Here is a 20,534-nt window from a genome sequence, read left to right as displayed (position 1 = left end):
TTTCTTAATTTTTATTTCCTGTAGTCTTCTTCTTTGTAGGTTTACCACAGATTTACCTCTCATTGGTATGTTTATTTTTCAGCAAAATGGCTTAAAAGTGGTGTGCCTTTTCAAAGGCATGCAAACATGCCTTTGAAAAGGCACACCACTGACTGCACTGAGTCTGACTGCACTGGCTATATCCATAAAACGAGGTAGGGAGGGGCTTAGGAGGGGCTCCTGACTTAGAAAACTTCTGAACAGAGAGATGTATCTTGATTTTTTTTTTAACTTTGATTTTCCTTTGCCTTGGTTCCCTAAACAGTCTTGTCTAGACTTTTGGCTACATGGGAACAGGAACTCTGTATGGTTTACTTCTCTATCCCCAGGCACCAGTCTGAGTGCTTGATACACAATAGGTTTTTACCACCCTAACTTTTCCCCCAGACTTTGCTTCTCAGCCTTTCCAGGTCTGATCTACTGGGCTCTGTAGGTCCCAACCCTCAGGACTTCATTGATCTCCAATGTCTTTGCATGAATTTTCTGAAGAGTTCCTTAGCCTCCCAACCAGGTTGCTGGGATTCACTTTGGATCCATTGTTTCTCCTTTTCTGTCCTTGGGAAGCAAACATTATTTTTCTATTGTTAATTTGTTCTTAACAATTAAAAAGCCTTGGATGGGGGTACTTTGCTCTTATTGGCAGATGTTCTGATAAAAACTGAAGGCTGTTAATTATAACCTCTACCTGAGCCAATAGCGTCTGTGCATGCCAAAATAGAATCCATATGGACTTTGTCGCCTTCGTCGTGTTACCATTTATTGAGTTCTTTTACACTGTTTCTGGCACTTTCCTAAGTGTCTTGCATGAATTACCACATTTTGACCCCTTCAGTGACTCAAGGTAATAGCCTAGCAATTTCCCCCATTTACCAGAATAGAAATATGAATTTCATGGAAGTTAAATATTATGGGTATGTTCACAGCAGCAGATGTAGAATTTGGGCCAGGATTTGCCTAGTTCAAAGCTTCAGCTTTGGAATCCACTGGGGTGCTAATAGGAGCCCATTAACAGAATCATGGTAACCAGAGGACAGGAACCATGAGTTCACTCTATTTAGGGTTGGTGAGGCCCCACCTGGAGTTGTGCTACCCAGCATTTTATAAGATAAAAGCAAATTGGCTCACAGTAAGTATCATGGGCTATCGCAAACTACTGAGAAAAAAACCTGGAGCACTTTTAACTGTAAAATGAGAAATTGAGATGAGAACTAATAGAAGTTTTGCATATTTGAGTTAGAGTCCCAATAAAGAGAAGTTAGACTTGTTTTGTCTTCTCATTTACTATAAAATCTTGTACAAATGACACAAATGCATATTTGAAGTCAGTCTTGGGAGAAGCTTTGTGACCATTCCAGCTGTCAGTGGAGTCACTGGTTTAAGAAGTGATGAGGTTTCAAAATTATTACTATTTATTACCACAGATATTCTAGAAGACAAGTCTGCTATTCAGAGGTCCTTCCTGACACCTCAGCTTCTCCTATAAGCTCAGGCCTTAGCCCCAAATGTCGACATTATTTACATTTAAAATGCTTTCTTGGTGTCTTTCTCATGACACTTGACACTTCCTACCTTCTACTGCAGTTATTCAATCCTCTGAGCTCTTAGTCACCGAAGCCAGGAACTGAGTGTAATTCTTCTTGCTGTTGCTGGTTACTTCCTAATATTGTCTTGCGAATTGTAGATGTCCTTAAAACAGAACCTACTGCTCCTTCACAGAACTACAGTACCCTGTTTACCTCAGTGTCACTACTAACTGCTACTATGACCTTGGGAAAATCAATTAAACCCAATTAAACCCTGCATGCCCTAGTTTCCTTACCTATAAAACTGAGTCACTAACTGAAATTTTTGTTACAACTAAGTTTGTCAAATCCATTAGACTTTTAGAACAGAGCCTGGCACGTAAAAAGCACTATATACATGTCTTATAATTGTTCAGCACTTCATTTGCCAGTGAGACATTGGGCTACTCAATTGGAGGCTTCAGTCTATTTCCCTTATCTGTTATTTGGTACATGGTAGGAGATTGATGGATGTTTATTGAAATGAATGCATGATTATTAAGGATGAGAGAGAAACCAGACCATTGAAGAGGGAAGAGTTTGGAAGGACCTCTAAGGTTATAAGTTCCTTCCAGAATTGTTGATTCCCAAAGCCACCTGAACTTTATTTAGTCTATTTTAGTATTATTGGTATAAGTTAGAGTGCTCCACCTAGAACTGAATCCTTTTGGGGTAGGAATCCAGGAATCTGAATCTTTATGTCTTCCTCCAGGGACTTCTAGAAGCTAATGCAGTACTTTTCTTTCATTGTATAAATTAGGAAACTGAGATATAGACAAGTTATATTGGCCCAGGATCAAAGAGCTCAGGAGCGACTAAGCAGAACTTAGGTCTCTTAATGTCTAGACTGCTGGGTTGTGGAGGGGAATTGGGGGGTTGTCTGAGAAGGTTAGATGACATGACCTCTAAGACAACTATACTGTCAGGCAGTCAGTCCTCAGAGAGCTGGTGAAAACCAGTTTACTGAACTCTGACAACAGGAGACGTGAATATTTTCCCTGTAGGAGTTAACAATCTGGAACAAGAAAGAAAACCTCTACACAGATAACCACAGTGGAAAGTGACAAGGTGAGCTGTATAGATAAGTGCCCACCCAATGGAGGCTGATCTACTTGGCAGCCCTTATGTGTCCCAAATACTTGGAGGAGTCCTTCTCTCTTCACAGGGGCCACTGTGGCCCCTCATCCACCTCTTCCACAAAAGACACCTTAACAGCCTCTTGGTGTAGAGTTTGTTGTACTGGCCATGTGAACATTCTGAGAAGACCTCCCTTTGTCCTATCATAGCTTGCCACCACATGCAAATTCCTTTATGGATTTCTGTACTTAGTAAGAATTATTACTGTTTACTACAGTTACTAACATTTCTTGAGATAGTTCATATTATAGGATAGCTAACTTTAGTGAGTACCCACTCTGTGTTGTTTTAAGGCTTCATCTCTATTCATTCATCCAATTCTTTGCCAAAGAGAAAGACCACTTCTAAATGTTTGGAACAATATTGGAGGCTGGATTCAATGTTTGTGAAGTAAGAGAGAGTTGTGCACCCTCTGAACAAAGCAAACATTGAGTTTATGTACAGTTTTCGAAAGGATGGATTTGAGATATTGGTAGAAATGCAGGAGTGGAAGTGTTTAGGGATTGACTAGTTTCAGAGGGCAGTGTGATTCCTGGGTGGAGACTATAGTTGATGGACTGATTTTCAGAAGTCAAATGACCCCCAAAGGAAAATAGAGAGAGAGAACAGAAGGACAGTGAGCAGACAGAGAAGAGGGGAGGAAAGTGAGAGTCTTTTTTGTGTGGTCTCCTTTTCTAATACAGAGACCATGGACTCAGGTGCACCTCCTGACTCTGTTCCCAAGTTCTTTCAGCCCCCACTCCATCTCTTCTCAAGCCCATCAGTTCTATTCTGTGTCTTTGCATCCCAGCCAAGGGTGTCTCCTGCTTGGTTCAGTCCAGGCTCCTCCCTTTGCAGGCAAATCAGAGAGGCCTTCAGATAACCTGCAGTGGCATCTCAGAGCATATTTTCACTGGTTGTTTGAAGGAACCGGAGCAAGTGTCTTTTGATTAAGAGTTAGCAAATACTTACCAAACCCCTTCAAACTACCAGGAATGTTCTGGGTGCTGCAGAAACAAATGGTGAAACCAGCAGATCCAAGCTCATGTTGGCATCAAGCTTAACCCCTTCTGGAGAGACAGAGGTTTAAACAGATGCATTAATTCATCCAGGTATCACATGTCACAGGGTGGTCCCTGCTCTGGAGTCAAGGTAGAGTAAGAAGGTAGTAGAGAGAGGGGGTTATGGCATCATATAGTATTGCCGAGGAAGGCCCCCTCAGAAACTGATGGTTAAGAATAGAATTTTAAGTAATAGAGATGAGACCAAAGGTGAAAGAGCTGGGTGAGCTTAGAAGACTTAGGAAGAGAGGAGATCAGAAGCTGAAGAGATAATGGGGAAATGGGCTCGTGTGGGGCATGGAGGTCCTTGTGAGGCTTTTGGAATTTAGTTTGAGGAGATGAGAGGTTGTGAATGGTTTGAGTAGAGGAGTCATCATGTGACATCGCCTCACAGGGACATAGGGGCTGCTACAGTAAGAACAGTCCACAGGTCATGAAGAGAGCCGGTGGGGGCTGGAGGTTAACTGGGAGGCGACTGCAGTGATCCCAGCATTGGATGATGGTTTGGATCAAGGTGGTAGGAGAAGCAGGCAGTTCCTGGAAGATTCTTCCCGTTAAAAGACTTCAAAAAATACCACCATTAACTCTAGCAGTTATAAAGAAAGCCCGGGATGTGCACTCTCAGAGGACTCAGTTTGGCCTATTAGAGGTCTCCAGAGGTATTTCCCAAACCAGACAAATGAAGGGGAAACAGAGGCATGTTATCACATTTGGCAATAGAATAAAGCTTGAGTATGGAGAAAATAGATAATCCAAACCCCCTCTTCATAGACTTGCTGTAGTATTTTTCTCTTAATTATGTGAGTTATAGGGATTTCTTTAGTTGATGGATGTGAAGACATTGATGTTTTAAATCTCATTGCTATTCTGTTTGGAAGTGGGTGTTTGACAGTTTTTATTTTATCTTCTGTGTGTATGTATGAGAGAGAAAAGAGGGAGAGACAAAGAGAAAGAATAAATGAGACAGGGGGTGGGTGGGAGGGACAAGGACAGGCTGAGAGGTAAGAGCTGGAGTTGCTGTTATTCCCTGGGCAATAAAGGCCTGAAATCCTACTAATGAGGTTAAAAAAGCCTTTTTCTGTGTGCTTAATAATAGCACTGCCTACTGACATAACCAAGGTTCCCAGAATAATTGCCCTCTTTCCTATTTTATTTTCAAGACCTGAAAAAAATAACAAAACAAACAAACAAAAAAAAAACAACACCATTTTTTTTTTGAGGGGATAGTACCTTTGGATACAGAGCATTTCCATCTAAAATTTCAATTCTAATGCTTCAACATTTGCCCCTAAACCCTGTCAAATGCATCCTTTCAAGTGAAAGATAAGTGAAAGTGAAGGGTGAAACCGAAATTCATCGCTGGAGTTTTCTGGATGGTTTGCCTTTAGTAGGAGGATGCGAGATTGAGCCTTTGCTGCAATTCGGTCTTCCCCGAATTGGAGGCTCTTCCCATGACAGTTTTATCTGGGGCCTTTGTGGGCAACATTTGTAGTTGTCAATAACAAAATGAAAGGGTTTAGAAAGTTGCAGAATTTTACCAGAACATTCAACTTGGAGGAAAAAATGATCTGAGGCTTAGTGTATGCTAATACAGTTGGAGCCCTCCATAAGAATGGAATTATTTGAAGCACATATATTTAGAGAGTTTTGTTTTGTTTTGTTTTGTTTTGAATAGGCTCTCAGCATGTTTAGGTGGATTTAAGATGGAAGGTATGTTGAGAGGTGCAATTCTGAAAAACACTGTAAAAATTTGTTTCTGTAAATTTCTGCAACCAAAAGTACCTTATAAGAAGGAGACGGATACTGATTTTAAAAAAAGAAGAGAATATGATCAAATCAGAGCTTGTGATAAATATTGGTTGACGATCTGGATTAGATTGCCAGAATCATTTTTGTGGTGGGCTATTTTGAGTAGGCAGTAACCTTTCTTTTGAGATACAGATTCCCATGTTGACTTTTTAGCCTTTAGTCACCCACCTCGCTGTTGTACGATCCTGTGCACATTCTGTCCCATCTTTCTGCTATAAAACTGCACATGTGAAAAGTCTAGCGTTATTAAAGACAAGCTCACACACCCTCCTACCACTCGCTTTTTTCTCATTCTTTTTGCAGGAGTTGGCTGTGAGCTTCAGGGAGGGGAGGGACTCTCAGGAACAAAGCATTGTCACTACCATAGAGGGTCAATATATACAACTAGAGATATGAAAAATTGTGCTGTATATGTGTCATAAGAATTGTAATGCATTCCGCAGAAATGGGAAAAAGAGATCTTTCCCATATCTATATGGCTTTATATAAGGAAAATGAAAAATACAGGCTTTATTGCCCAGGGAATAACAGCAACTCCAGCTCTTACCTCTCAGCCTGTCCTTGTCCCTCGCATTTTTATTGATTAAAAAAATAAATGTCATTTATTTTTTTAATCAATAAAAAAATTACTAAAGTGTTTACATTGCTCCTTCTCCCTTAAGAATAACTTATTAAAAGAGGACACATGGTTAAATTGGACAAATTACAATACAGCAATGTGTACCTGAAACAGACCTGAGCCCATGTTACCAAGATCTTTCCATGCATGTGTTCAAAATATGTGTGCTGTGTTTGCCTTTCTTGAGCTCCTCCATGCTCCCTGATGCTAAACAGCATGCTTCACGAAAGGAAAATAGAACCACCTTCCTGTGCAGATGTTGACATTTAGTTCATGGAGAAACGGACCAAGAACTACATATACCTAAAGGAAACGGGTACTTACGTTTAGAGAAACATGCTTATGCGAGCCAGTCTTTTAGGAAGAAAGCAGATAGCTCTCTCTGCCTTTGAAGATTTCAATATTTACTGTTTTGAAGGTGACCAGATGATCCCTCTCAGTTCCTTCTGTAATTCAGATACATCAAATACAGGATGGAACTTTATAAAATTCAATTTGGTATTCCATTGCAGAAGTGCATTATTGCTTCCTTGAGGAAAACAATCTGTATCTGGCCAGGTACCATTTCCTTTACTTCTGCACAGAGTTTCCTCTGAGGACTCAGAAATGCTGAGTTAATTTGCTTAGGGAAATGTAGACCTAAGCCTGCTACCTCAGTTGTATGATTTATCTACTCAGTGTACCAGATTCTGAAAGTTAGAACAAATATGCTTTATATTTCAAAGGGCTACTTACAAAATAAAAGTGGTGTTGATTCCAGGTAAAATTTGAAGGCCTCTTTTTCTCCTTCTTCTTCTCCAAATGCCTAGTTCCCCTCCCTTTAGCACACACCCTACTGTGGAGGGAGGAAGAATGTATCTAAGGAAGGGATCTGATGGCAATCATTGGTATATGTTTGGGAATGCCAGAAAACGTTCTACTCTCTTTTAGGTGTGATAGTTTTGTAGACCAAATCTCTAATTATGGAAGGCATTACTTTTGCAACTTCATCATCATTCAGCATGGGAAATGTTGCATACAATGCACCCTTCCTGATCAGACCTGAAATTATACTGAACAGGGGTCATTCACTCCATGTACTCACTCAGCCTAGCATAGAGTAGCACAGATAATAAGGTAGATTTACTTACCCACAAATCATAAGCTTTATGAAATTTCCTTAGCTCTGTCATGCCACTGGGTACCATAAGAAATTGTTGATTTCAATACCTCTAATGGTACCTTCATGTATTTAAAGAAGGTATACCATTTGGAGCTGGGGTAGTGATCCTGTTTCTTTTTTCCTTCTTTTTCTTTTATTTTTTTTTCATCCTGCCTGTGTTTCGCTGTATGAAATAAATAGATTACCTCTCAAACACAATTTGGCTTTGTGCTTCTAGGCGATATTGATCAGCAAGAGATGGTTCCAAATAAGAAGAGTGCTGTTCTTGTGGATGGGGTTGTACTGAACGGCCCTACAACAGATGCAAAAACTGGAGAAAAATTTGTTGAAGAGGCCTGTAAGCTAATAATGGAAGAGGTGGTTTTGAAAGCTACAGATATCAATGAAAAGGTAAAAATAATTTATCTGGATGAAAAATCTGGGCTCAGTGTTGTATGTCTATAATCTCAGTCATTTGGGAGACTGAGGCAGAAATGGGAAAAAGAGATCTTTCCCATATCTATATGGCTTTATATAAGGAAAATGAAAAATACAGGCTTTCATTTCCCAGGGACCTTTGTCTCAAGGGATGATGTCCAGATACCAGAGTTTGGGTCATTTCCCTCCTTGATCCCCACCCAGTGTCTACCTTCCCTGAGGATTGACTTTTGTCAGCCATCATTTGTTGGGAGATCAACTGAGACTCCAGGGCTTAACCAGATAAGGCTCTGAAACACAGTGATGAAGCTTGCTGCCCTTGGTAGTAATATGGATTATAAATAATCTGCTGCTGCTATGATTTGTACACTCTAAAACATACTGTTTTCTCTATTTTATTTTATTTTTCCTTCCTTCCCCAACTCCCACCCCCTCTCTCTCTCTCTCTCTCTCTCTCTCTCTCTCTCTCTCTCTCTCTCTCTCTCTCTTTCCTTCTTTCTTTTGCTTGGGATGGAATTGAAGGCCTCATCCATACTTCATAAGCACTCCCACTAAGTTTCATCCCCCAACTCCTCTCTATTTTATTGTAAATATCCTTCATATTGCAAGTGAAAAATCAAACAGAAGGTTGAAAAGGCTATGAAATATCTTTTTATTAATCTAACATTCCTTCCCAGAATCTTGTCTGAGATTAGACTAGAAATCTTGGGTTATTAAATCTGATCCCTGTCTGATACCAATTACTTATTCTAGGTTTGAAATACAAGCTCAAATTCAGTTTCAAATTGTTATTAGAACTACTAATAATAACATTGACTCTCAAGAGTATCTACTCCATGCTAGGCTCTGTTCTAAGTACTACCTCATATGTATTTGTGCATTTAATCTTTAATGTTGGTTAACAGAGCCTGGGGTGAATGGGGGAAACAGATATGGGGAATGGCTGGTCAAGGGGTGTTAACTTAGAGGAGAAATAAATTCCTTGATATTCTATTGCCCAATAGGGTGACTGTAGATAATGTAGCATATATTTCACAAAAGCTGAAAGAAAGGATTTGGGATATTTCCATTACAGAGAAATGATAAATCCTTGGGGAGATAGATATGCTTTTCCTGATTTGAACATTCTTTGATGTATGTAAGTATTGAAATATCACATGGACCCCATAAATATGTATAATCTTTAAGTGTCAATTAAAAACTAAACATTAAAATTAAAAAACCCTAAAGACAGGTACTAATTACTGTCCCATTTTAGTGATGAGGGAAAAAGTTAGGCATACAGGGATCAAATACATTGCCCAATATCACCCACTAGTGAGTATCTGAGCTGGAGCTAAACTGCAGGCAATCTAGCATTAGAATCTTCACTCTTTAACTTCTTCATATACCTCTAAAAATCACTAAATTACCTTTTATGACCCTGATCAGTTTTCATGTTGGAATTGGATTACTAACAAATGAGCATATGGGAGAGACCCTCCCATTATATTAGCAGGAAATAGAACTCATATTAAAAGGTTTTTGAATGTGGTGGTATTTATTCTGAATTTTTGGTCATATTCCTTTGAGAAAACCAACAGAATAGGTTAATATGACCTGTGAACTTGGAATAATTATGTTCAAGGCAAAAGTGCTGATGGTATTTCTTATCCATTCAAATTATATATTTATAATTGCATATTTTTGGTCTTCTCTGTATTTGTGAAATACTTTGGACCTGGTTTGCATTGGAGCCCACTGCTCCTCTGGCAAGTATGTTTTTAAATTGGCCTTTATTCAGTCATTAAATATTAACTGAGTGTTAGCTACTGGTGAGGCATTATATTCAGCCCTAGAGGATACAAAGAAACATAAGATAAAGACCCAGCTTTGAACAGAATTCACAATCTAATTGGAAGGATAAATTTTCACTGGAAAAAGAGAAAAGAGGTCCCAGTGAGAATGTGATAAATGCTGTGAGTTTGGGGCAGACTTTAGGGATTTCATAGAAAAATGGGAACTTTGAACTTTGATGCAGAGTGTAAAGTTTGAGTAAGATTTTGATGGGTAGAGAGAAATCTCCAGTGGGCATGCTTCTTTCTAGGGATATTAAAGAAAGCAGAAATATAAAAAATGGAAAGAGTATTGCAGAAGGCCAAGATGCACCCAAGTGCAGGGGTGCATGCCTACAATCCCAGCCACTCAGGAAGCTGAGGAAGGAGGGTCACAAATTTGAGGTCAGCCTAAGCAATTTAGTGAGACCCCATCTCAAAATAAAAAATAAAAATGGCTGGGAATGTAATTCAGTGGTAGAGTGCCCTGGGTTCATTGTACAAAACTAAAAGAAAAAAGAAAAAAAGAAATATGTATCGAATATAGCAAAGGGCTTTTTATTTTTATTTTTCTTTGGAAAGAAAGGCTCATACACAGGGTACTAATTGGAGTTGTGAGGCTTGTAATCCTAAGTTATCAATTAAGGAAGCACACATGGAACACAGTATGGTAGATGTGCAGGATGTCCATTCATATGAAGTTTGATTGAAAGCATTTAGGGGCTGGGGATGGAGGTAAAGTTTTTATACCACTAACTTGACCTTTGTCTGAGATTCAATAGGACACAATTAAATGGTGACCTGCAATACTCTTGGGGAGATGATTACTCCTAGTGCCCTCTCTAGTAGGCATTCTTTCTCAGCCAATTTTTAAAAACTTGATTTATAATTTAGATTCAGTAAAGTATACTCCTTTTGATGTGCAGTTTCATGAACTTTGACAAGTCATGCAACCATCACCACAATTAAGATATAGAACAGTTTCATCTCCCTCCCAATTTCCCCGTGCCCTTTCATAACCAACCACTCATGGCCCCTCCTGCCCCTGGAAAACCACTGGTCTATATTCTGTCCTGTAGTTTTTGTCTTTTCCATGGGTGTCGTGCAGATGGCATCATGTCAGAAGTAGCCTTTTGAGACTTGCTGTTCTCCCTTATCAAAATTCATTCGAGACTCATCCACACTGTGAGTGTATCCACAGACATTTCCGTGGGCTGTCTTAGGCACTGTGCTATCCCTCTTCCGGTCATAGCTACACCATCAGTTTAATTTCATGCTTCTCGCACAACTTGCTATTTTCCCCAACTTCCCACCTCCCAGGCTTCTCACTCCCTGGCTATTCCCTGGTCTCTCTCCTCCCCACTTCACAAGCAAACCTTTTTTTTCAAGATTGTCTACACTCCCTCCCTCCATTTTGTCACCTCCCACATCCTCACTTCACCACAATCTGGCCTCCACCCGCACCTCTCTAAGTCATACTGCTCTTGCCAAGAACACCTCCTTGTTGATAAATCCCATGAACACTTCTCAGTCTTTATCTCATTTGGCATCTCAGAAGTATTTGGCAGTGGCCACCATCTTCTCCTTAAAACATTCTTCATTTTTGGTTTTGGTGGTGTTGAGTTCTCCTAGTCTCCCTTCCTGGCCTGTCCTCCACCTGCAAGGTGAGCTCCTGTGCCCATCCCTTAAGTATTCCTGTGCCTTCTCCTCTTCTCTGTAGATTCTCTCTGGACTGTGACATCCATCTCTGACCCTGATCTTTAACAAGAGCATCAGACTGAGTGCTACACCCCTTTTGGATGTTCTAAGGGTGACTTAAACTAAGTCTAAGTCATCATCCTCACCCTACTTCCAAACAGACCCTTTTCCAGCTGTCTCGTTGCCACCATAAGATCTTGTGTCTAAGACAGAAACCTCATAATTCTCTTTGACTTGTCCCTCATCTTCATCCTAACCATCTTACTCATTTCCAAGTTCTATTGATTCTACATTCGAAATACCTCTAGAAACCATATACTTCTTTTCTAAAGCACCTACCTTTATTCAAACAACCATCTTCTCTTGCCTGATCTATTATAGTCACCTCCTTTTTCTAATTCATTTGGAATTTCTACTTAGCAAGTAAAGTTATTGTCTAAAACACATATGACCCTTTCCTTCCCCTATCTTGAACATTTTAATGAGTTTCTCAGCCAAAGCAAGCTCAGTAGTAGTTCTCATAAAGCCTGCCATGTTTTAGCTTTATCTCTCCACTTATTCATCTAGTTATTCAGTACCCCTGTATTGAGCACCTATTCTTTTGGAGGCTCTATGTTACTTGCTTGGAATCAGTGAATGAATAGACCAAGTTCTCCACTCTCATGAAGATTAGGTAGTCATAATAAGTGAGTAACACAGTATTTGAAACATTATAAATGCTGCAGACACAATAAGAGAAAGGGAGACACTGATAGAGATTGGGAAATGGACAGGTAACTTTTGCTTGAGTCTTTTTTTATTTTGTGTCACAACTTGGATATAGGTTCCTCCAGGAAATCTTTGAAGATCTAAGACCTCTCTTCTGTTCCAACAGTATCTGCATTATTCTCATAGCTCTTTTGTGCTGAAGTAGGGTGACATGCTCAGATCTCCACATCTCCCAATTATCTGGGAGCTTTGTAAGGGTCAAGTAGGTGCTTCTAACATCTTCCTGAACTTGAGCTTCTGCCATGCTCAGTTAATTACATGCTGTTGCTGAATCTCCAGGTGTGTGAGTGGCAGCCTCCTGAACAACTGAAAAAGCTTCTTGATTTGGAGGTGAGAGACACAGGTGAATCACATGACCGGCTGTTAAAACTCTGCCAGGATGTCATACGCTTCAGCGTCAAAACAAGTAAGAACCTCAGTTTACTTCCTTCAACTATACTTCTGACAGGTTCTTAGATTTTTAAAGCATTTAGTTACCTCTTAAAAGAGCAATTCTGGTAATGTTTATGGAATGAGAAACCTAGATTTAAAAAAAAATAGTGGTTATGATGTTTTTACAGTGGTTCATTTAATTCCTAATCCAGATTTGTTGACAAGTTCAAAGATAATAGTAAAAATTTTGGTGTTGGTGTTTAATGTAAATATTATCTGTTCCTTGCCAGTCTCCATTCTCCATCTATAAACAAGACCATATATTTTTATCACTGCTACTTATCATTTCTTGAGTTGGTCCAAACTGGCAAATGATATTTTGATTCTATGAATTTGCCAAGGGATTTTTAAGTCTTTATGGCTTTTCTAGAATATGCAAAAAAAATATGTTCAAGAACATATCTGTAATGTAAACAGGAAGAGATTTATCTGGAAGACACTGATTAACTCTTGGCAGTTGATAATCACTAAATTATTTTTATCATATCTGGCAAGATCAAAAAATGAAAACCTTCAGGCAGATATAAGCAAAATGAAAGTGTGGCAAGTTTTGCTGTGATTGCTTCACACTAATGCCACAGACACTGTGATATGTTGTACATGCAGTGGCTTGACATCAGTCCTACATGGAAGCACTCTTCCAACTTGACTGTTAATGACTTATACACCCAATGAGCAAATTTCAAAAGTGGGAGAATAACTTTCCAAAGTATGCATTTCTGTGTGTGATTGTGAAGGTAATCCAGTGCTGAAAACCATATAGGCATATTATGCTTTGTGAATTCTGACACTGGACTAAATTTAGTGGAAAGAACATAATAAAATCCTGGCTAAATATAATTGGTTTATATTCCCTTGGGAAAGTCTGGTGTATGTATCAAAAATTCAGTTAGCATTTCAAAAGCAGAGATACATATCTTATTATTATAGTGCATGTCAGAAGTGTAGAATGACATTTAATGCAGTAGATTTTTTAGTTTACTGGATATTTTCCATAATGTTACCATGGAAATCAATCATAAATTAACACAGAACTAAAAAAAAAATCTTATTAAAATTACTTGTAGCAATGTCTGGTTTCCTTTGCCAGATCAGAGGAAGTTTTCCATGTTTTAATTGAAAAGACATTTTCTTTTGAGATTTATTTTTTTCTTTATTGAATTCTTAGTTTAAAGAAGAAAGAAGAGCATTCAAGTTAAATTCTGTAAATTGTAATGAGGGGTCACTAACTAAAATGGTTCCTGAATCCTAAAATTAGAACTAGACCTCCTATCTCTTTGTTCCTTGTCCTGCTGAGCTTCCTATGACTGAGAATGCCAAGCCAGTTAGCCTGGTGTTTGGTGTGAATATCCGTACTGTGTTAAGCCAAGAACCTTTTGGGACCTTTCATATGAGAAAAAAAAAAAAGAGGTGGAAAATTGGAACTAGATGTTGAATCTTAAATGAGGCTGTGTTTGAAGTCAGTTGAATCATAAAGTGTAAGTACGCTGCACGATGAGTCACATCCCCATCTACATAATGCCAACCATACCATCCAATCTGGAAAATGCAAAGGCCCCTGGCAGCCTGTAGCCTGAGGTGAACCCTATTGGTGAGTGAAATGCATTTGAAGTGAGGGAAGTCAACCCTACTACTTTCAGGAGATAAAGGCAGCAGGCCGTGGTACTTGGGCCAACAGTGTTCAGATCCATTTCTCAAGGGTTTGAGTTAGATGTGGATGGTAAAGAGCAGGATGTCATCAGAGCTCTTAAGAGAAGGCTCAAGTTTTACTTAGAAACATTAGGCAATAGAGAGGGTGATGAGAAAGGTCTTCAATATCACTTTCCTATAACATTTTCTTTTGGATGTTTTTTAAAACTGAAGTGTAATTCCTATTTGATGAAGTGTGTAAATCTTTCATGTTCAGCTCAATAAATTTGCACACCTCTGTACATATGAAGCCACCACCCAAGTCAGGGTTGGGGACATTTCTAGCACCCAGAGGCTCCTCAATCCCTCTCCCAGTCAACAGTTCCTTCCCCAGCATACCCAGAGTTCTAAAGTCTCTCTCCATAGGTGGATTTGCTGATTTTGGCTGATTTCGAGTGTCTTATAAATGGGATTATGCTATGCATATTCTTTTGTGTCTTGTCACTTTCATTGTCTGATGTATTCATGTTATTATTGTACTGATACTTTTTCTTTTGATTACTGTATAGTGAATACTTTGTTTTAAATTTACAGACCACCCAAGATTTTTCAACCAGTTGTATGCTGGACTTGATTATTACTCCTTGGCGGCCCGATTTATGACAGAAGCATTAAACCCCAGCATGTAAGTGCCACGTTCCTGGAATTTCTCACCTAACAAGGATAAGAGATGTTTTCTTAAATAGATGCAATTTTATTTCGTGAATTTCTGTTTAATGGTTTCTTTTATCATAAATCATGGGATAGTCTTATGACACCAGTGTTCAAGCAGCCATTTGAACAGTGGTACCCTAAGAAGGGTCAGGCAGGTAACCTCCATGTTACCTTCATTGAACAGAGGAGAACATGGACTAAGCAAATTTTCATTCATTCCTGCATGAAAAACCATCTGTGCTCAGTGACAGAGAGACTTTGAATAAAAATCAACCTCGATTGTGTCCTCATGAAGCATAAAATCTGGTGAGAGAAAGAGCCATGCTAGTAAAAATTGGCATTAATGTAAAATTCAGTCTCTTAAGTGCAGGAGAGGTGCACAGTGCCATAAGTGTAAGTGGGGAAGTTTTTTCTAGTTGTGAACTTAGGAAATTTTTCTCTGAAAAAGTGACAGCTAAGAGCTGAAGGATGAATAACAGTTAACTGGGTGGAATGGGAGGAACCGGTTTCCAGTAGAAGGAATTGCACATATAAAGGCCCTGTGGTGGGGGCAGCATGATATACTCTATGAATGGAAAGGTCAATGTGGGTGTAGCTGACAGAGCAACAGGGAGTGTAGAGGAGGATAATATGGGGGAGAGAGATAGAAGCCAGACATGCAGAGCCTTGTGGAGTATGTTCATGAGTTATTCTAAGTACATTGGAAAGTTCTTAAAGGTTTCTAAATCACTTGGTGACATTTGCTATTAAAAAGATTGCTAGAAATTTGGAGAGAGCATTGGAGAAGATCTGTCAGGAAGGCATCTCCTTAGTCAGATGAGAGACCTTAGCAGTTTGGACTTAGGTGGAAGCAGAAGGAATAGAGAGGGGAAAAATATGTTTGGAAGATAAAATATGAAGGACTGGGATAATACGGTGGATGTTGGAAATGGGGACAAGGGGGAAGTTTCTAAGATAATACCTAGGTTTCAGGCTTTCATAGTTGGTTCATGGTCATGTCACTCATCGATACGGGAGGCCTTGGGAGAGGGGACCAGTTTTCAAGTATTCATTGGAAAAGCCCAGATCAAGAATTTAATGTTCAATTGTGGACATTTGAGTTTGAGATATACAACAAGAAAGACCAAGTAATCTGAGACATATATGGGCCAGAAATTCTGGTATCTATAGGAAATAAAAAGTCATTGTGTGAAATGACGGTAATTGGAATGAAGAGTGGGTATGCACGAGATTGCCAAAACCAGTGATTCTCACTCCCCACTGCCCACTAGAGTCAACCTGGGAACCATTGAAAACAGAATTGGTGCCTGGATCCTACAGACCAATTAAATATGAATTTCCCTGTGTGTGCCTCATATAGGGATATATTGCATGTGATTTTAGTGGGCAGCCAGGAGAGAGAATCACTATCATGAGGAGAGAGCATAGAATAAGGAGAGAAGGGAGCTGTTTCCTTCTCTACTGGGCCTTGAGGGCATCCAACAATTAATTATTAGGAGGAGCCAGATCAGCCCACAGTAAAGAGAGACCAGGAGAAAATCAAGGGGATAGGTATGGAAGCCAGGAGGAGAGTTTGTCTAGGGTCATATGTTATTGGGCAGTTAGCTAAGACAAAGACTGAACAGTGTCCACCCAATTACCACATGGATGCCATGGGTGACCTCAGAGATATTTGGTGCAATAATGAGAGCAAAAAACAGCTACCATATGCAGAAGAAGAGGTAATACATAAGTTGGAAAAGACAATAAGATTACACAACTCTGTGGCTGTGCATGGTGGCACATGCCTGTAATCCCAGTGGATCAGGAGGATGAGGCAGGAGGATAGTTAGTTCAAAACCAGCCTCAGAAAAAGCAAGGTGCTAAGCAACTCAGTGAGACCCTGTCTCTAAATAACATACAAAATATAGGCAAGGGAAGTGGTTCAGTGGTCAAGTGCACCTGATTTCAATCCCCAGTACCAAAAATAAATAAATAAATAACAAAGATTACATGACTTTTTGAACCCTTGGCTGTCACAGGTATTTAATCTGAAAAATTGAGAAATTTTTATAAGTGTTAAACTGCTGCCAAACTGAACCATCCATTCAAAATGTGGCTCATCCTTGAGTGTGTTCTCTATCATCCTCTCCACCTGCAAGCCCCTTTCCCAGATGTACAGTTGAGCTAGTTTTCATTAGTACATGTAATCCTCTTTGTTACAAAAAAAAGAATGATTATTCTATTAATATTTTAGGTACACCTGAATGTATACGTGTTTTTCGCACCTCTAGTATGTGTGTAAACTGTTTTCAAAGTGTGGTTGAAAACAGAGCCTATCTTGGTTTTTAAATGGTATAGTATTTGTAGAGTTCTTGGCACGTAGGTAGGTGATACCGAGTAGATATTTAATGTTTTTGCCTCCATTCCAAAGCTTTCCCTTCCAGATGTTAAAATAATTGCATCAAATTCTGTGACTATAAATCTAAATGAATCTACTTAGCCTACATATTTAGAGAACACATTTATTCAGATACAATTTAATGTAATCACCTAATTGAGTAGGAGATTAGAGATGTTTAGTCATCCTCAAGTTATCTGGAGGAGAAAAGAGACTCAAACATTACAAAACAAGGTGCAATAACTGATGTCATGTGGGTTCCCTGGGAAGTCCCTTTTTAGTGGATGCTCATTAAGGAGTAACCTTGTCCCGAACTTGAGTGGCTGGGAAAGTGGGGGAATAGGAGGCAGGAGTGTAGGGATAGAAGTCAAGCTGCTGGGCAGCCTCAATGATGATCTCTGGAGTAGATCTCTAGATCTCACTCCGAGAGATCTGGAGTGACCAGTCATTATGTATGGACTGCCACAAGAAGGGATGTGATCTGGAGGAGGCGGCTCCCTGCAGCCAAGGCTTTCCCAGTCAGGGCTGATGTAGCAAGGCTTTCTGACAACAGCATTCCAGACTAGAGCCACAAGTGCTTCACGGAGGAGGAATCTGGATAGAGTTTGCAGTCGGATCATCACACAGTGAGAGCTGTTCCCCAGAATACTTCTCCTCTGTTTTGATTCATGGAGTGTGGTGGAGGGAGCCAGAGTTAGGGGTGACTCCATGTAAAACATCTAGACCTGGCTGTTAGCATGCTCCTAGTAGTAATCTAATAAAACCTGGTTTCCAAGACAATGGCTTTTCTGTAACCAACATCAGCATCCAGTGCAGCATCCAAAGTATTCAAATACTGATACACCACTGCCTATGGCTAATACCAAGAATCTCAAAACCCTGCCTTGTTCTCTCCTCATGGAATTGATGGTGTCTTCTCAACTAGGGCTGCTGAAATAGCTTGCCTATCTCCTACACCACTGGCTCCTGGCATTATCTAACCATGCCCAATGCTATTACTGAGGGAGCAATTCTTTATTTCCAATGGATGAATTTCCAAAGACGACCTACATCTCAGAAGCCACTTGGTTTAATAAAACTGTGCATTTCTTGGGACACCCAAGGGATGTTTTGACTCTAGTCATAGAAGTGAAGTGTTTTTTATATCTATCTAGTTATACGTATGAGGTGTCCCCAGTGTTTCTGTTAGTGGAAGAAGCGGTTCTGAAGAAAATGATTGAATTTATTGGCTGGAAAGAAGGGGATGGAATATTTAACCCAGGTGAGTACAATTAGTTATTGCCGTCACCCTTCCACTATGAGCATCTAAAATCGTATTCATTTGAAAAAAAAAAAAAAACTCCTTGCAGATTTACATATTACAGAAAATTGGGTATTAATGATGCTACTTGGTAAGCAAATAGCTTATGCCTTTCTCCAGAGTGATAATATTTTGCATAAATGCTAAATAAATGACATACATACTTAACAAATAAAATGTCTACAATTTAGGATTTATGTCTAACACGAATGAACTTGTCTGCTGTTGGGAATTTGGAAAGGCAATGATAAGTCCTCCAAATTTTAAAACCAATTTTACTAGAGAAATTTCCTAAAGTTCATTTGTTTATCCTACAATTATTTTTTGACCCAGAGATGAGCATTTATTTTTATTTCAATTTTCTTGATCAGGGGACATACAGAAAGAATATTACTAATTATGTGAAGACTTGGGCCAGACTTGCTGGTGCTCACCTGCAATCCCAGCTACTTGGGAGGATGAGGCAGGAGGATCACAAGTTCAAGGCCAGCCTCAGCAACTTAGTAAAGTCCTAAGCAACTTAGGGAGACCCTGTCTCAAAAGAAAAAATAAAAAAAGGACTGGGGATGTGACTTAGTGGCTAAGCGCCCCTGGGTTCAATTCCTGATACAAAAAAAAAAAAGAAAGAAATAAAGAAAGAAAATTATGGAGACTTGGGTACGAAGCTCAAACACTGAAAGTTTTTAAGTGTGGGAAACCACTGAAATGAGAAAATAGACCAAAGCTTCTGTCTCAGCTGACATTGAAAAGTTCTGGAGTTGGTGATTAAGGAATATTAAGAGTAACGGGAGGAGGGTGGTACTTGGGTGCCTTTTACATTGGCATCTTTAGCCTAGAACAGTCATGAACATCCCTGCTTTCCACTGTATTCAGTACTTTAAGTAGTATAACTCCATGCCATGACATTTAAATTTTGTTTTTGCAGGTGGTTCAGTGTCCAATATGTATGCAATGAATTTAGCTAGATACAAATATTGTCCTGATATTAAAGAAAAGGGACTGTTTGGGTTGCCAAGATTAACCCTTTTCACATCTGCAGAGGTAAAACATTATTCTTATTATTAGACATACATTTTTCTGGGTATGCATTATTTAAGAGAACTCATTTGTTTGAGGACCCTTGTTGTAATTGTATCCTACACTCTTGTGATTAATATGCCTAGGTATAATATAATATTGCATTCCAAAGGGAATTCTGATGGGCCTAGTTTTGAAACCCTGGCCATCCAATTTTGTACATCACCTTTTGAAAAAAAAATTATAGTATGTTACATTTTCTTTGAGTCAAGAATCTTTCATTTGAAGTGCTATCTTTGCATTTTTCTCTATGAGTATCCTTTGTCTTAGAACTTAGATGACCGCTACTGTTCTCAGCTATGTTTTCTACTCACATTTTCTTGTAAAATTGCTTTAATTGGCTAATATAATGGGTTCTTATTTTCATTTTCAAGGTGAAAGGAAGATATTTGGTAACAACATTGCACGCATGCGTGTGCACACACACACACATACACACACATACAATTTTATGTTGCCACAGTCTCCTGTCTCTAATCTTACACTTCACTGAAGTCCAAGGTCAGGTTGTAGATACATGCATTGGCTTTGAGCTGGACTGGCTGGATTCAGTAACCATCCCCGTCACTTCCCATTTGAGTGACATTGGATAACTCGATTATCTTCTCTGTGCCTCAGTTTCCTAATTTGTAAAAATGAGTGTATCAATCCTCATACCCAATAAATTATGCTAAAACCTAGTAGCTTAGAACTAAAACTATGTATTATCACCTATAAGTCTCAGGATAGCTAGGCAGTTCTGCTGTCCTTGGCTGGACAGTGCCTTATATGTCCAGGGACTGGCGGGCTAATTGCTGACGTAGGAATGGCCCAGCCAGGACAACTGCAGTGGCTCTCCTCCACCCCTTATGTCTATCAGCCCCTGGCATGTAGTCTTGGTATGTTCTCATGGCAGCCATGTAGGTGATCAACAATATGGTAACATACTGGGCTTCTT

At 39.4% G+C, this 20,534-nt stretch overlaps 1 protein-coding gene across 4 annotated transcripts in view; it reads left to right on the top strand.

Annotated features, from left to right (window-relative positions):
- Positions 1-20,534, top strand: part of Gadl1 (glutamate decarboxylase like 1) — a 185,353-nt gene that overhangs the window by 37,074 nt on the left and 127,745 nt on the right. For 3 of the 4 annotated variants that reach the window (XM_046436961.2, XM_058576714.1, XM_046436962.2), the window contains exons 2-6: positions 7,586-7,758; positions 12,345-12,471; positions 14,721-14,811; positions 18,375-18,481; positions 19,446-19,561. In XM_046436961.2, the coding sequence (XP_046292917.1) occupies positions 7,586-7,758; positions 12,345-12,471; positions 14,721-14,811; positions 18,375-18,481; positions 19,446-19,561 (614 nt within the window). The remainder of the gene's footprint in view (positions 1-7,585; positions 7,759-12,344; positions 12,472-14,720; positions 14,812-18,374; positions 18,482-19,445; positions 19,562-20,534) is intronic. The other variant, XM_058576715.1, reaches the window with a different exon arrangement.

This window comes from Marmota monax, unplaced genomic scaffold, assembly GCF_021218885.2.
Source record: "Marmota monax isolate L192 unplaced genomic scaffold, Marmota_monax_Labrador192_F-V1.1 WCK01_AAM20220418_F8-fsc00021, whole genome shotgun sequence".
Taxonomy (NCBI): domain Eukaryota; kingdom Metazoa; phylum Chordata; class Mammalia; order Rodentia; family Sciuridae; genus Marmota; species Marmota monax.
The sequence above is the reverse complement of the archived record's forward strand: the minus strand, read 5'-3'. Positions and strand labels throughout refer to the sequence as shown.